Source organism: Narcine bancroftii, chromosome 10, assembly GCF_036971445.1.
Source record: "Narcine bancroftii isolate sNarBan1 chromosome 10, sNarBan1.hap1, whole genome shotgun sequence".
Taxonomy (NCBI): domain Eukaryota; kingdom Metazoa; phylum Chordata; class Chondrichthyes; order Torpediniformes; family Narcinidae; genus Narcine; species Narcine bancroftii.
In genome coordinates, this window is record NC_091478.1 from 22687710 (window position 1) to 22705283 (window position 17574).

A 17574-nucleotide genomic window follows, 5' to 3' on the forward strand; every position below is an offset into this window, starting at 1 on the left:
TAAATGGCCTATGCAAGGGGTTGGAGGTTAGAGGATCAGTGACAACATAAAGGCATGAAACAGGAAGATTAAGGGTGGGCAAGAAAGGGCATTGAAGGAATAGTTGTGTGACAAGAACACTAGGGCAGCAAGAGAGGTTCAAGGGCAATGTGGGAGGGGTGGAGAGCATTGGACATTTTTGGAGGGTAAAGAACAGAGTGACAGGTTAGTCTTATCTCGTTTAACTTTGCTTATTTCTGACAAAGAACCATGGCCCAAAATGTTGGTTACCCTTTACATATAGTGGATGCTGTGTAACCTGCTGAGTTTCTCCAGAAAATTTGTGTATTGCATTGTCAAGATAGTTGGGTGAGATGAAAATGGAGAGTTTCATGCCATGGGACAGATCAAAATGGATGAAAGGAATGAAGGGGTGAATGATGGCATTGAGAGAACAATATGGGCAGCCTGAGTGGATGGGTCAAAGAACAGGGGCAGCTGAGGGACAGAGAGTGCAGTGCAGCCAGCAATGCAAAAGGAATAGTGTGAGAGGGACAACGCAAGGTGAAGGGACTGAGCATGAAGGGCATTGCATTGGTGGAGGGACGAAAAGAGTGATGGGTAGCAAAGGGGAGGGATAGAATGGAAGACGATGGAGCAGGGTGAGGGATGGGGAGAATGTGAGGGGCAGAGCCAAAGGAGAAGGGGAGAATAGAGAGAGCAAGAAGGCATCACCAAGGGGGGAGAGATCAAGAGTCCAAGGGAAAGTGCAAGGGGAAGAGACATACATAGAGTGAGAGTAGGGGCAGCACAAAGGACGGGGAGAGTACAAGGGGCAGTGTGATGGGGAGGGACAAATAGTTCAGGACAGGGGAAAGAAGTGGAGAGCAAGGACCAATGCAAATGGGAGGGGAAGTGAGATGGGTAGTGCGAGGGGAAACAGAGAGCGCGAGGGCGAAGTACTGAGAGTTTGAGGTGGAGGGATGGAGGGCGCAGGGCAGCTGGAGGGGAGGGATGGAGAGTGTGAGGGGAGGGCTTGAGGGCATGGGGCAGAGAGCATGAGGTGGAGGGATGGAGGGCGCAAGGTGCAGCTTAAGGGGAGGGTAGGAAAACGTGAGGGGCAGAGGCAAGAGGGATGGAGAGCAAGAGGAGGAGCAGAGGGCACGAGAGAACGTGAGGGGGACTGAGAACCGAGCAGCAGCTCGAGGGAGAGGCAGTTCAAGGAGGAGACAGATGAGGGGGCGCCGGAGCTTGAGGGGCAACTGTCCCGGGGGGGGGGGGGGGGAAGGCGAGGGGCAGCGCGCGTCGGCTGGACGAGCTCGAGCGGCGCGCGCCTGCAGCCGACCTGCGGGGGGAGGGGTCACGGGCAGGAGGCGGGCGGCCCGACGCCTCCTCATTCGCTCGCTGCTCGGAGCGGAGCCGAGGTGGACGCGCGGAGGGCAGCCTGGCGCAGGCCTGTGGGAATCGGACACGGTGGGAAGTGGAGCCGCCGATCCCAATGGAGGACCTGAGGCCTAGCGGCCCGGGCATCGCCGCGCTGCTGCCCCCGGGACTGCACGCCATCTACCAAGAGTGCAGGCGCCTGTACTCGGACCAGCCGAATCCTCTGCAAGTCACTGCCATCGTCAAGTATTGGTAAGTCCCCTCGCCTTCCAACCTTTCCTCGAGGCCCCTCACCCTGGAGAAGAACCAGGTCCTCTGAGAGGAATCTAAAGAGACATTAGTTTCCACCTCGAAAGATTCCATTTGCAATGCACTTAATTTCTTTGTTAACAAGTTCAACCCTATAAAAGTTTAAAAGCCTCATAATTCCTTCAAATGTTTTACTTTAAATTCCTTGCCGGTTTAAAAAGAAGCTTTTGTCGTAGATATGCCCATTAAAGAATGTTATTTGAGCTTTGTGCATCTGATGTTTATTTTGTCTGCAGGAACCCTTTGTTGTGTTTAATTTATTTCCTTTGCTCGAACAAAAAAAGTTGCGGCATTTCTAGTCCTTTTTTTATATTGCTGGTGAATGAAATACTATCTAATCTCTTCCCCCCCCCCCCCCCCCCCACGTTTTGTTTATAACCTGCCTTACAATATTGTTGCTGGGGAAAGCAACAAAAATAAACACGAATGTGTCAGTTTCTTTGGATCATCTGGAGAGATTGAGTGGGGTTTGTTAAGTTGACGCAGTTGTGATGAAAAGTTCTCAATCAACTTTTCTGTAACTGATTAGAAATTTCTTTCACGGAATTTATGATCTATTTATTTTCTATGGTTGGAATGATGCTAAAAGATTGGTTAACTTGCCAGATGTGATGATAATTTGGTCACTTTTAATTCTAGTCAATTCAGCTGTATCCTTGAAATTCATAAAAAAAGTTTAAATTTGAAGCTTGTCTGACTTTACACAATCCTGCAGCAGTACCCACGTTTTTTTTTAACAACCAGTAAGTAGTTTTTGTACATCATTAGAAAATGCATTTAAGTTGCTGGGTCCTTAACTAGATTCTTAATTCATTTACTGGAGTCAATTCTTAACAGAAACCTTGGACATGGATCTCACACAGATCAGCAAAAGCACAATATTTTGATGAAGAACTAATGCCTGAAACATTGGTTACGTTTGTTACACTGTTTAACCTACTGAGTTTCTCCAGTATTGTGTTTTTACTGAATAGCTCACTGGATTGCCTGAGACAATTGAAATTGAATTTCTTTAGTACAGTTTTGTACAGCACATTTCTTACTGTAGTTTTAAAGAAAGTTACTACTAATTTGGTGAAATGCTGATTTATGTTTATGCAAGAAAAGGTGTGATAGAGTCTGATAACATTTTTACCTTTTGCTCTGTCACATTTTCCTTTTGCTGTTGGTGCCTGCTTTGTCTTTATCTTTAATATTCTGTTTCCTTTTTTTCTTATCTCAAGGCCTAGAATGAGCACCTAGCTGCCAGACCTCAAACGTCTTCCAGGTAGGGTAGGATAGATGAAAATATTTCTCTCATTTGAGAGGGAGTTAGATAAATTTAAAGGAGACCTTAATTTTTATTTTCCGGATTGGCTAGCTAAGATTGAGTGATGCATTCTCTTTTTCTTGCATTGGAAACAGTGCCTCACACTTCTGAATTCTTGTGTGATCAAAATCAGATATACTAAAAGTATTCAAAGGTCATATCAAAAATGTGTTGCAATATCCAAAATGCATAGGTTTGTCAATCTGTAAATAATTCTCTAGGTGTCGGAGACATGGCGAACATGAACCAGGATAGATCATTTAAAGATCTGCAAAGCCACTAGTGCATTGCCAGCTGAGGTTGTCAATAACTTAATTACAAATAAATGTGAGATCGAGATGCATACTTACCTTCAATTAAATTACCTTCAATGCCCTTGCTAAGTCAGAATTGTCTCTTTTTCAATTATTAATAATATATTACAATGAAAAATACTTGAATTATGGAGGTGAGACTCCAATAGTAGCAGAATGAAGAGGCCATGGCTTGGGTAGTCGGGGACTTTTTTTTAAAAAAAAACTTTATTTGTTCAAAAAATAAATAATATGACATATACAATAATTAACCATAAACATGAACGTTATTTTTTATATATTAAAAAAAGAAAAGAACCCCCTCCCCTTCAGCCAACAGGGGTCTTTGAAGATAGAGGCTGTGTGTGTGTGTTTTTAAGACACTGCCTTTGCACATGTCCTCAGTGGGGTGACATGTGGTGCCTGTGATGTCACAGGCTGAGTTAACAATCCTTTGGATTTTATTCTTGTCCTGAGAGTTGGTGTCTCTGTACCAGGCAGTGATGTAACCAGCCAGAATGCTCTCCACAGAACACCAGTAGAAGTTTTCGAGAGTCTTTGGTAACATATTGAATCTCTTCAAACACCTCAAAGTATAGCCACTGGCAAGCTTTCTTTGTGGTTGCGTCAACGTGTGGATCTGGTTTTCGTCGCTCCTGATGCAATCGATCATAGCACATAGAAATCTTTTTGTTAACTCCTTATTACATAGCAGCTACCTGGAAGAGCCCTTGAAGCAGTCTCGTAGGCTCTCCGCCCAACAAAGGGATGGATTAAGTATTTATACATTCAAGCAAGTAAGAATAAGGTTACATCAGTCACAAAGTCGTGTGATATAAATTATAACATACTCAAAGTAAAGCATTAAATGTAGAACAAGCAGCATCTCCCTTTCCCTTACCCTCCCCAACTGCAGTCTCAAAGATTAAACATCAAGGTTGAAAACCATGCTGTTTAGAACAAAGCATTCAGACTCAGATAAAACATCAGGACCCCTTATCTCTTCACGCTTTCCTGCACTCTCCGCTTTGACTCCCTTCTTAAGCTCCACAATGTTGTTTCAGTTGGTACTAGTCTGTGAGAGGCCCTAAAACACAATACTGCTTCTATCCTTTCACTTAATCTTTAGACATTAAAAAGCTTGTGAGGGTTCCAATATTCTAAGGATTTCTGAGGGTCTCTTATACATTATTATTTCATATGGAGGCTCCAGGACAGATCCTTGGAGATGTTGACACCCATGAATTTGAAGTTCTTGACCCTCTCCACTACTAAGCCCTCAATGAGGACTGAGTCGTGCTCCCCTGACTTCCTTCTGAAGTCCACAATCATCTTGTTGGCTTTGTTCACGATGAGCACAAGGTTGTTGTCTTTGCACCATTCAACGAGCTGATCTATCTCCCTCCTGTTTGCTTCCTTGTTGCCGTTTGTGATTCTGCTGACAACTGTGGTGTCATTGGCAAACTTGTAGATAGCATTGGAATTGTGCCTGGCCCCACAGTCATGGGTGTATAATGAGTAGAGCAGTGGGCTAAGCACGAATGCTTGGGGTGCACCTTTGTTGATAATCAGTGAGGAGGAGGCTTTGTTTCTAACTCATTCTGATTGGTCTTCTGATGAGAAAGTCAAGGTCTAGTTGCACTGTGGGGTACAGAGGCCTAGAGTTTGTAGTTTCTTGACTAGCACTGAGGAAATAATGGTATTGAAGGCTGAGCTGTAGTCGATGAAGAGCAGCCATATGTATGAATTGTTTTTGACGTGATCCAGAGCTGAAAGGAGAGCCAGCAATATTGCATCTACTGTGGAGCGATTGTGACGATAGGTGAATTGCATTGGATCCAGATCTTTGGTTCGGTATGTGTTAATTCTGGCCATGACTCAGACCAAATCTTGTAGTTAGTTTGGAGGTTAGAATTATAAATGTAATTTTTAAAAATTAAAATTGTACTTTTTTGTTGAAAAAGACAAATAATGGAGTTGGAAAAGGAAAACAAAAGAATAAAGTACAAATGACCAGTTAAATTGAAATCAGCTCACTTTATCTGTCTTGATGGTTGCTATTTAACATGCAAGTAATTATATAACCATATAACCATATACAGCATAGAACAGGCCAGTTTGGCCCTACTAGTCCATGCCGGAACAAATCCCCATCCTCCTTGTCCCACTGACCAGCACCTGGTCCATACCCCTCCAATCCTCTCCCCTCCATGTAATTATCCAGTCTTTCCTTAAATGTAAATAACGTCCCTGCTTCATCCACCTCCGCCGGAAGCTTATTCCACATCCCAACCACCCTTTGCGTGAAGAAATTTCCCCTCATGTTCCCCTTATAATTTTCCCCCTTCAATCTCAAACCATGACCTCTGGTTTGAATATCCCCCACTCTTAATTGAAAAAGCCTATCCACGTTGACTCTCTCTGTCCCTTTTAAAATCTTGAACACCTCCATCAAATCCCCCCCTCAATCTTCTACGCTCCGGAGAAAAAAGCCCCAGGCTGCTCAACCTTTCTCTGTAACTCAAACCCTGACATCCTGTCAACATTCTCGTGAACCTTCTCTGCAGTCTCTCTATTTTGTTTATATCCTTCCTATAATTTGGTGACCAAAACTGCACAATGTATCCCAAATTTGGCCTCACCAATGCTTTGTATAATTTCATCATAACATCCCAACTCTTGAATTCAATACTTTGATTTTTGAAGGCCAACATTCTTCACCACTCTATCTACCTGAGTATCAACTTTGAGGGAACTATTTACCATAACTCCTAAATCCCTTTGTTGCTCTGCACTCCTCAATTGTCTACCATTCAATGTATATGACCTATTTAGATTTGCCTTTCCAAAATGCAACACTTCACACTTATCCGTATTAAATTCCATCAGCCATTTCTCAGCCCACTCCTCTAGCTTTCCTATATCTCTTTTTAAGCTATGGTAATCTTCCTCACTGTCCACAATACCACCAATCTTTGTATCATCTGCAAACTTACTTATCCAATTCACCACCTCTTCTTCCAGATCGTTAATATATATAACAAACAATAGTGGACCCAGGACCGATCCCTGAGGAACTCCACTAGTCACCGGCCTCCAATTTGACAAACAATTTTCTACCACTACTCTCTGACACCTCCCATCCAACTATTGCTGAATCCATTTTCCTACCTCCTTATTTATACCTAATGCTTCCACCTTTTTTCCTAACCTCCTGTGGGGAACTTTGAGAGTATAATTTTCATATTTCTCGAGTTGTGGAGCAAAGGCGAAACTGTAGTTTCAGTAACCTTTATACATGTCCCTGTTGTAACTTGGACGTAAATTGTTATTTTTTAAAATAGATTAAAATACGTTATGTTTGCTTCATAATTTCTGGCTACTTCATATGAATGAACTTGAAGAATAGAAAGTAAAGTTAATAACCTCAATTAAGACCACATTTTTAACATTGGATTTAAAAAAAAGTATTTTTATAAATGTATAACTTTAAAACTACAAAAGAATCATGCATTTTACAATAATACAAGTCCATTTCAAATACATGTGGTATATATAAGAAAAAGAACCTCCCACCCTCCCCTCCTCTAACCCAGTAAAAGCAAATAAAATGGGACAAGAGATCTTCAACAGGAACACTCCTTTTTTCTTTGTAATGGTAATTATATATTTACATATACGGTAATAATTGGGGCCTGGTATTGTAAGGGTTAAAATACAGATCTGCAAGAAGTCTGTGTAGATGTTTACATTTTTTGTGTCTCCATAGAAACATATTCTTAGCCAAGGTCTTTCTCATTTTAAGATGGTCAATTTTTGATTTTTTTTTGTTCTGAGAAGACTGAGGGATTTGAAATGGTCCAAAAATAAACCTTGGAAAACTTGACTCAACTTTGGTATTGATCTTTTTTGAACGAGTCATAGATAACAATGACATTCTGGTCTCTCCAGATAGTTATAAAGGAAGATAGACGAGACACAGACTCTCATCTGGTTTGCCATTCTGTAAGATTATGAGCCATCTTTTTTTCTCATCACCTTTCTTTTGTACTAATTCTACTCCCCCTTAATTCTCTTGATATCCTTAAAATATATTCAGAAAATTAATAAAACCAATAATTTGTAATGTTTTTTTTTTAATGCTGCGAAATCGTTATTGGATTATGTTCAAGAATGTTTTGATTGAGTGGTAATATTTTTGAACCTGTCACTTTCACTCATCGAGAAACAATTGTATGATGCGTGACATTTTTGAGAGATTTTATCTTTGGAATATGATATTAAAGCATAATACATGTTGATGAGATTCATAATTTTTAAAAAATATCTGATTTTCATTACTCAATGATTGGGGGAAAAAATAATTTTCTTGACAGCACTTGCTCAGCGTATGTGCTTAATTCCTTGATTCAGGGCCAAGCATGTGCTCTAAAGACTATCTGCATTTTGCACTATGTTCACAGTGCTGATCTGATTAAAGCCATGCAAACCATTAGATTGGAGGAAGATTCAGTTTCAGAGTTCAAGCTTTCCTTTAATGTTCAGCATCTGTTGTCTGCTAAAACAAACGTGTCCAATGAGTTAGGATAAGGGCTGACACAACTAGTTAGGCAAAGTAGAATTGACTTTTTTGCCAACATGGAATTAAACTGAGAATCCACTGTTACTAGTCAACTGTATTTGTGTTCAAGTGTGCTTAAGCAGAGTTCAAGACTGATTTAAATATTTTTGAGAGTATATTTTAGTGCAGAAGGGATTGTGAGATTGTGATATGATTAATCTTGTGATCAAAGTAACTCTAAAACGAATAACCTATCGAGGAATCTAATTTTCACAAAACATTAGTTTTGTGTTTTAGTGCTTTTAATTGGTGAAATAGAAGAAATATTTCAATTTGCTTTGTTGTATTTGAATAATTGTGAAGCCTGTGATTATCAAAATTATAAATATCCCATGCTGCATTGAAGTAAAACAATATCTGTAGCTAAGTTTTGACTACCATTCTTAGATCATTATGATTGTATATTGTTTTTGATCATTGCAGCCTTTTTCAATCATGAGGTATAAAATTGCACCCATCTGCAAATTTATGCATAATTTAAAACAGAGTCCAGTAAACACTCTTGCAGAGAGAAAAATAATATTTCAAGTTGATGACCTTTCTGGTTTCAAGGATCTGCAGTTTTTTTTTGCTTTCATTACAGTTGTAATTTCATGTGAATGGAAATATTACTCAAAGTTCACAATGACAATTGCCCTTCCTTGTGAAAGAGATCCAAAATAATTCTGGAATCAGTCCTGTTCCCAAAAGAGAATGTTTCCAGGAGAGAAAACCTAAGTGGGACATATTTTGGTCTTGAAAATAAAGAAAATAGTGCTCATGGAAAAATTATAAAGTACCTATATATTACCAGCATGTGGCTTTAACGGGCAAAAGAGTGTGGTAGAATTGGAATAATTCTGATGGTTTGGGGACTGGAGGCTACTGTATGCACTGCACCAACATTCAACTGAAATGTCCAAATCAGATTAATTTCACAAAATGCATTTAAACATTCTACAATTATCTGAACATTTAGTATCAGAATTCTGTAGTGATTTTCTTGCCTTTGAAAACTATTTCATGGAATATTGGAAATGATGGGGTGCAGGAGGAGGTACTTTAGCTCATGAAGCTTATGCCACCTCTGAATTGTGGAATGTTGTCCAATTCCCACCTCTTTCGGCAAAGCATTTCTCTGTTAAATCCTGATCCATACCCTTTCTAAGAATACATCTGATTTAGTCTGCTTCTATCACTTCTGCAAGCAGTGAATTACTGAGTTTAAAAAAAAAATCTTCAAATGCCCCTTGGATCTTTTAATGAAAATTTTAAGTCCATGAATCCTAGATTTTTTGTGCATTTGTTAATGGAGACAACTTTCTTGTTATTCACCATAACTAATCATGAACTTTGCTTTGCTCCAAGGAACTACTCCATTCTAACCTTCCAATTGCATTTCCTATTTCCAGACACATTATAGTACATCTTTTCTACATCCTCTCTAGAATTTGACATGCTTTCTAAAATATCACAAGCTGAATTGGATTTGATGTTGCATATGTGGCATACCTTTTTTTTCTGATTAAGGGCTCGGAGCTGAAACATTAACTGTTTATCTTTCCACAGATGCTGTTTGATCTCCTCAGTTTTTGCTGTATTTTCTGATTTGAAAAAAAATCAGATTTCCAGCATCTGCAGTTTTTTATTACTTTTTCCTCATATCAGATTTTCTTGTATCCTTGGAGTAGATCAATTAGCCAATCAAGTCTATGCCAGTTCTTGTTAAACCCAATTATATTTCTATAACCTATTCTCTCTTTTTGTGCCCATAATCTCCAACCCCTTTCTGCTACCTCTTGCTGCAATTTACAGGTGACAATTAATTTATCAACCATATGTCTTTGGGATGTAGGATCAAACTGAATTACCCTGGGGAAACATGCATGTCACATGGACAATCTTCACATTCTGCACTGAATTGAGCCTTGGTTCCTGGAGCTGTGGAGCAATAGCACTGTAACTTCTATTTTTGAAATATTGGATCCTGTATTTGAGACATTTTCCACATCTGAAATGATAGCATTTACATCTTCAAGTTCTCTGTTTACTCAGTTTATAGATGGACAGAGCATTCCTAAACTAACACCTGTCATCTCTTAAATTGTTCCCCAGTCTTCTGTTAAAGCAGTTGCTATCTTGGAGTATATCTTGAGCCAGATAGAAATCTATTCTGCTGATAAATGTATAAATGAGTGGATTGCTTTGTATCTAAACCCTTAAAAGTTTCCACAGGAGGCCTGACTCCATTTAGGTTCTGTGTCTTGATGACTTTTCTATAGATATTTATTTAATAAGTAATTTTTTAAAATTTAAAAAAATATACATTTTTAAATTTAGACGTATAGTAACAGGCCATTTCAGCCCAAGAGTTCTTGCCGCCCAATTTAAACCCAATTAACCTACACCCCTGGTATGTTTTGAAATTTAAGCTGATGTTAGTCAGACTTCAAGCTGCAACCTTTGTTATACCTATTACTTCAAAGAGTATGGTACTGAAGTAAGTATTTTTGTGCAAATTATCTCTTTTCCTTTTCCATGCATTATAAATTTAGAGCATTGTCTGCTAATCTTATTTAATAATTGATCTGTTATGGAGTAAAGGATTTTTAAAATTATTATTGCCTGGGACATCAATCAAGTTTCTTTTTTAAAGCTTGGGTAATTTTCCTCACTTCAGCTCTCTCCTGGACAAATGAGCAGTCATTCTGCGTTTAAGCTTCAAAATAGGTATTTTCTATTATTTTTTGCAAGCAAAATAATGATGCCATTTTTTTTTCTCTTTTTCCTTAAGGTTGGGAGGACCAGATCCACTGGACTACATTAGCATGTACAGAAATCCAGGAAGTCCAACACATGATGTGCCAGAACATTGGCATTATGTCAGCTTTGGTCTAAGTGACTTGTATGGGGATAATAGAGTGCACGAGTAAGTACCACTAAAGAGAGAAAATAAATCAGGAGATTAAGATCCAAACAAGAAATTTGCTTGTCTTGGAGGTGTTCATTCGTTCCAGAGATTTCTTGTTTAAGTATGTGACATGATGCCTATTTTTTTAACATACATATTTTTGAAAATTATCATTAATAATTGCATAGAAGTGTTTTAACATGTGTTAATTTAATGTCACTGCCGTCTCCCCCTTGCTCCTGCCCGGATCAGGGCCGCCGCCTACCCTTCGCCCGGACCGGGGCCGCTGCTGCTCTCCCTGTGCCCGGACTGGCATCTCCATCGGGCACACAAAACTCAAAACGGTCAACCAGTTTACCTATCTCGGCTGCACCATTTCATCAGATGCAAGGATCGACAATGAGATAGACAACAGACTCGCCAAGGCAAATAGCGCCTTTGGAAGACTACACAAAAGAGTCTGGAAAAACAACCAACTGAAAAACCTCACAAAGCTAAGCGTATACAGAGCCGTTGTCATACCCACACTCCTGTTCAGCTCCGAATCATGGGTCCTCTACCGGCATCACCTACGTTTCCACCAGCGTTGTCTCCGCTCCATCATCAACATCCATTGGAGCGCTTTCATCCCTAACGTCAAAGTACTCGAGATGGCAGAGGTCGACAGCATCGAGTCCACGCTGCTGAAGATCCAGCTGCGCTGGATGGGTCACGTCTCCAGAATGGAGGACCATCGCCTTCCCAAGATCGTGTTATATGGCAAGCTCTCCACTGGCCACCGTGACAGAGGTGCACCAAAGAAAAGGTACAAGGACTGTCTAAAGAAATCTCTTGGTGCCTGTCACATTGACCACCGCCAGTGGGCTGATAACGCCTCAAACCGTGCATCTTGGCGCCTCACAGTTTGGCGGGCAGCAACCTCCTTTGAAGAAGACCGCAGAGCCCACCTCACTGACGAAAGGCAAAGGAGGAAAAACCCAACCCCAACCAACCAATTTTCCCCTGCAGCTGCTGCAACCGTGTCTGCCTGTCCCGCATCGGACTTGTCAGCCACAAACGAGCCTGCAGCTGACGTGGACTTTTACCCCCTCCATAAATCTTCGTCCGCGAAGCCAAGCCAAAGAATTTAATGTCAGTGTTACATAAAACATATATAAAAGATTCTAAAAATAATTATATTGTATGGTTGTTGCACCACGCAATGCTGATAAGTGCCAGGAGCAATAGCAATTGAGTCCAGCGCTACTTGTGAAGAGTTTGTACATTCTCCCTGTGTCGGGGGTGGGAGGGGGGTTTTCTCCAGTTGCTCCGGTTTCCTCCCACCCTTCAAAACCTACTGGGGTTGTAAGTCGATTGGGTGTCATTGGGCGAAAGTGTTTGGGCGGACGGGGCTGTTACTGCGCTGTACATCTAACTTAATTGAAAAGACATTGAATTTGATCTGTAAATTGCTCATTATATTTAAAAAAAATGTTTTGTCCTTAATACAACCTGAAGATTGGCTGCTTCACATCTGGGTTACCTTATTTAATAGCAGTCACCAAACATGAAGAATTGGAACACTAGAGGCTCTCAAAAGCAAATAGCCAGCATCCCAATTTAATTTGTCCTTGATATACCTGATAGAAAGTACATTATAAGAAAACTGAAAATAGTCTGAATTAAGACCATGACTGAATTTGAAAGCCTCTCAGTCTGCTTCCATAATGAAATTTGTATTATAATGTTGGTTTTGATTAAGAAGATATTGAAATGATTTTTCTTTCAAGCTGCTTTGAGAAATCACAATTAGAAATTAGAGGCTACTGCAAGATGACAATGAATGATGAAGTGGATGCCTTCAAATTTGAATGCTGCACAAGCTCGAAACGAAGGTCTTGTATTTTTTTAAATTTAAATTGAGACTGTATTTTTTTTAAATTTAAATTTAGACATACAGCACAGTAACAGGCCCTCAATTCTGTGCCACCCAACTTAACCTACACCCCTAGTACATTTCGAACCGTGGAAGGAAACTGGAGCCCTTGATGAAAATGCACGGAGAGAACGAACGCACAAACTCCTTACAGACAGCGCAGGATTTGAATACCTGCCCCGATCACTGGTGCTGTAAAGGCGTTGCGGTTGCCTTGACAACACCAGGGCAATGAAATCCTCTGGTCCTCATCTCTATGATTATGTAGAAAAATTTTAAAAAGCTGAGTTTTATAATGTTCAACATTAATAATTAAGTTTTAAAACCATCTTAAAAGCAATCTAAGGCCTCCAGTGACTTCTAGTGCTTAGGAATGTGTGTAATTTTATTTTGATCAGGCCCATTTTCCTTTTTTAAATTAACGATGCACCTTTTCATTCTTATTACAATAGTGTGCCTGTGTTACATACTGAAGAAATTATAAGGTTATCAATCCGCTTTCAGTTTTTGATGACTTGGAAGTGTGCGTGACATGCAAAACTTTTCATTGCTTTGAAGATGTATTTTCAGAGTGGTTTGTCTAACCAGTTAATGATGCTTTGTACTATACGGGATGAATACCTCCTACAAAGTGGTCTGCGTTGAAAAATGTATTTGTAGCAATAAATACTTGTATTTACTTGACCTCCATTTTGTAGTAATGTATTTACTCAACTTTTGTAACTGGCCAATCCAATAAGACCATTCATCAGTTATCCCATTCACTTTTTTTTCTTGTGATTAATTTGATCAAACCAAATTTTATATTGGCTTTGACTTTGAAATCAGCAAATTATAGCATAGAACTGGAATTTTTGGAATTTTAATTTTGTATCATCTGAAACGATTATTTTATTAAAGTCTAAATTGTTAAATTTACTTAAATTACCTATTGATTTTAGTTAGAAATAATTATTTATAGATCAAAATGTTTTACTTAAATTATTCTTGCATTGAAAAGCAGAGGAAAACTGGGATAGAATAAAGGGGGTACTTACTTGTAGTTTGAGGAAGTTGGCAAAGTACGAAATGACTATATTGGTATTCACCAAGAAGGACATGAAGAATAATGAGAGCAGTGTGGGGAATGCTAATGTATTGAGTCATTTTGAGATCAAGAAAGAGGTGATGCTAAACTGATAAGAACAGATACTACACTAGGGGAAAAAAATGACACTGTATATTCAAGAGGGAAATGTTTGTGTGTATTTTGGTCAGTATGGTTCGTAGTGTGAAAAAAAAATGTAAAAAAGAAAGAGGTGATGCTGGGTCTTTTGTCTCCAGGACCTGATTGTATATATCCCAGTTATTGAAAGAGGCAAGAGAGGAGATTGCTGGTGCCTTGATGGAGATCCTTGTATCCTCATTTAAAAACAGATGAGATTTTGGAGAAAGGGAGAATAGCCAATTTTTCTTCCTTTTTCCAGGAAGAAAAATAGGGATAATCCAGGAAATTGTGAACATGTGAGCCTTGCATCAATGGAAGGGTAGCTATTGTAGAGGATACTTGGGGTGAGGAGTTGTGTGCATTTGAAAAGGCATCATCAGATTTGGGACAGTCAGCATGGCTTTGTGCTGGGTCAGTGAAACAATTCGATTGATATTTTTGAGGAGGTGACAAAAGTTGGTGAGGGTAGGGCAGTGGATGTTGTTTACATGAACTTTTGTAAGGCATTTGACAAGGTTCTCATGGTACACTGATCCAAAAGTTAAAGATGTAAAGGATTTGTGGTGAATTGATTGGATTCTGAATTGACTTGCTCACAAGGGTAATGGTGGAAGGGTATTATTCTTGTTGGAGGTCAATGACCTGTGGTGTTCTGAATAGATCTGTTGGGACCCTTGTGATGAATGTAACTGATTTACTGGGTGGATGAGTAAATTGTGTGGATGACACAAATATAATGGAGCTGTGGATAATATAGAGGGCTATCAAAGAATACGACAAGATATAGATTAACTATAAATATAGGCAGAGAAATGGTACAGGGAGTTTAATCTGGACAAGTGTGAGGTGTTGCACTTTGGGAGGTCAAATATCAGGGGAAAGTATGCAGTTAATGGCAGGGCTGTTAAAAGCATTGATGTGCTGAGGATTGTGGTTTAGAGCTCTGAAAGTGGCCATGCAAGTAGGTGTCCTGACAATTGGCTACGATGAAAGGAATCTTAATTCTTTTGAATAGGATGTGCATTTTTCAATTGTATGATTAACCGTGGTTTCAATTAATGGAATATAGTAAAGTATAGCCTACAATTTGAAGTCATTTTTACATTGAATACAATTGTACAAATCATCAAAGCTTGTAATTTACATCATTTCTTGATTTTATGTTTTGCACTTGGATCTTAAAATGTGTTCATGCATGTGAGTTTGGGAAAAGAAATTAAAACCTGAATTTAAATTTGGCAATATTTGAATTTGGTTATTCAAAAATATTGTGTTCTGCATGAGGCTCATGGCAAGATGATCTTTATTTTTGGAGCAGGATGTATGCAAGTTTTGGATTGTCCTGTAGACAACCTGGATAGATTAAGCAAGATATTTTTGCTTAGAACTTTGCAAACGAACCCACTTCATCCAGTGTTTTGAAGAATAATTTTATTCCAAAAATGATTTGATTTTCCCTATTCCACTGCCAATTACTATATATCTTTTTTTTTAAGGGTTATTAGTGGTTCCCTGTACAGTAGAATTATAGAAAATAGGTTGAGGCCATTCAGCCCTTTGTGCCTGCATTCCATTCAGTACAATCATGGCTGCTCATATGACCTGACCACTGTACATGATTCATACAATGTTGATACTTGAGATGAATTTTATTCCTGTGCAGACTACATAATTATTATTAACTCTTTGGTGGGATGTTCTGTGCAAAGGATTAAAACGATCCCTGCTTTGTTTTGAATTTTTTTAGTCCAAGATTGGGCGATCTTAATCTTTATGTATTAACTTGGAGCTTTTTCATTTTATTATTACAATCAATATTTAATAATGTTTATTAATTAGATTGTTCTTGAACTCTCTCCCACCCTCATGTTCAATCTCAAGAAGTCCCCACAAAATGGTTATTGGCTTATTTCATAACATTTATTTTTAAAAATTCCTTCATCCATATTTCAGTGGTCTTAAACAGTTGAAAAATTTGATCATCTTCTGCCTAATACTGTACACATTGTTTTGATTGCTTTTAGTTTTATTTTAAAACTCCACAGTATTTATGTGGTACAGTATCTACCAAATTATTCAGACATTGCCTGAAAACTGAAGTAAAGTTAACTTTTATTTCCACATCTATTTCCTGAGGCTTGTAATTTTCAGTATCTTGGAATCCATGACCTCGAACTATGAGAATGTTCAAACCAAGCAGAGGATTCCTATGGTTGATTCATTATGTGCTTGTATTCCAGCATCTTGGATGAAATTACTTGGTAAAATCAGAATTTATTGTCATGAATAAGTTGTGAAATTCAGTGTCATGTGGCAGTATCACAGTGCAAACATTTGTGGCAGCCTGCAATTGCTGAGATAAGGGTGGCACATCGCGTCGTGGCAGCAGATGCTGACAGAGATCGCTAAAGCAACTCCCAGGATAAAATGGCATTGGTCAAGCTGCCCAGCTAACTCAGCAGCAACAGGCTGGGTAAGAAGGGCATTCATGTGCATGGATGTTCCTGCCCACTATTTTTATTCATATGGCTGACTCAGTCAGTCAGCAAAAACGGCAGGAACTTGAACAGTATAAAAGCAGCCTTTCCAGCCCTAATAAAGTGAGTGAGTTTAACCTGTCACACTGTGTGTGTGTGTGTGTGTGTGTGTGTTTCTTTGTAGCGGTTGGCTACAATTGGTGAACCCGACGGTTTAGAAGGAATCTAAACCTAGTGATGGAGAACGAAGTAGCAGTCAGTGCAGTTGGCCTGAAGCTCCCGACCTTCTGGACAGTTCGACACGGCGTGTGGTTCGACCAGGCGGAGGCTCAGTTCCAGATCTGGGGCATCACCACAGAGACCACCCAGTACTACCATGTAGTCAACGCCATGGATCTGCAGACAGAGTGGCCAACTTTATCCACAGGCCACCATCGGAAGGCACTTACACTGCTTTCAAAAAGCTATTTACTGAGACTTTCGGACTCTCGCGGCAAGAGCGAGGAGCACGTTTGCTCCAACTGGATGGGCTTGGAGACAGATTCCTGTCGGCATTCATCAACGAGATGCTGGCCCTCCTGGGAGATGAGCAGCCCGGCATCATGTTCAAGCAGGCGTTCCTGGAACAGATGCCTGAAGACATCCAACTGCTCCTGGCGGATGCGGATTTCACCGACCCCTAGAAAGTCGCAGCACGGCAGACATTCTGTGGAAACAGAAACAGAAGTTCTCGGCCTCCGTGGGGCTCGTAAAGAAGTCCCGCAATCAGACCAGAACAGTCCCAAGCAAGGAACAGCAGACAAGAGGCAGGAGCAAGTCCAGCAACAGATGGTGCTTCTACCACCGGAGATGGGGCACTGAGACCTGCCGATGCCAGTCCCCTTATGAGTTCCAGGGAAACGATAAGGGCAGCCATTGCTGAGACCCTCCTGTATGTCTGGGACTGCCTGTCTGGCAGACGCTTCCTGGTGGATACAGAAGCAGAGATCAGCGTGATAACCCCGACAGGGTTGGACTCGAGGTGCAGGCTAGTGGGACCCATGTTGAGGGCTGCCAACAACAGCAGTATATGGACCTATGGCACTCGTAGGGCCGAGTTGCAGTTCGGGGACAGTCACCTAGTGGGAGTTCACGCTGACTGCAGTGGAACAACCACTCCTCTGAGCGGATTTCCTGCGAGCCCACAGCTCC

The 17574-nt window shown here is 40.1% G+C and overlaps 1 protein-coding gene across 3 annotated transcripts in view; it reads left to right on the top strand.

Annotated features, from left to right (window-relative positions):
- Positions 1–1315: 1315 nt before the first annotated feature.
- Positions 1316–17574, top strand: part of sufu (suppressor of fused homolog (Drosophila)) — an 85584-nt gene continuing 69325 nt past the window's right edge. The window contains exons 1-3 of one of the 3 annotated variants that reach the window (XM_069900159.1): positions 1528–1614; positions 2895–2938; positions 10668–10802. In XM_069900159.1, coding sequence (XP_069756260.1) covers positions 10702–10802 — 101 coding nt within the window. In that variant the 5' untranslated portion in view covers positions 1528–1614; positions 2895–2938; positions 10668–10701. Of the gene's footprint in view, positions 1615–2894; positions 2939–10667; positions 10803–17574 lie in introns of all 3 variants that reach the window. The other 2 variants (XM_069900161.1, XM_069900158.1) reach the window with 2 other exon arrangements.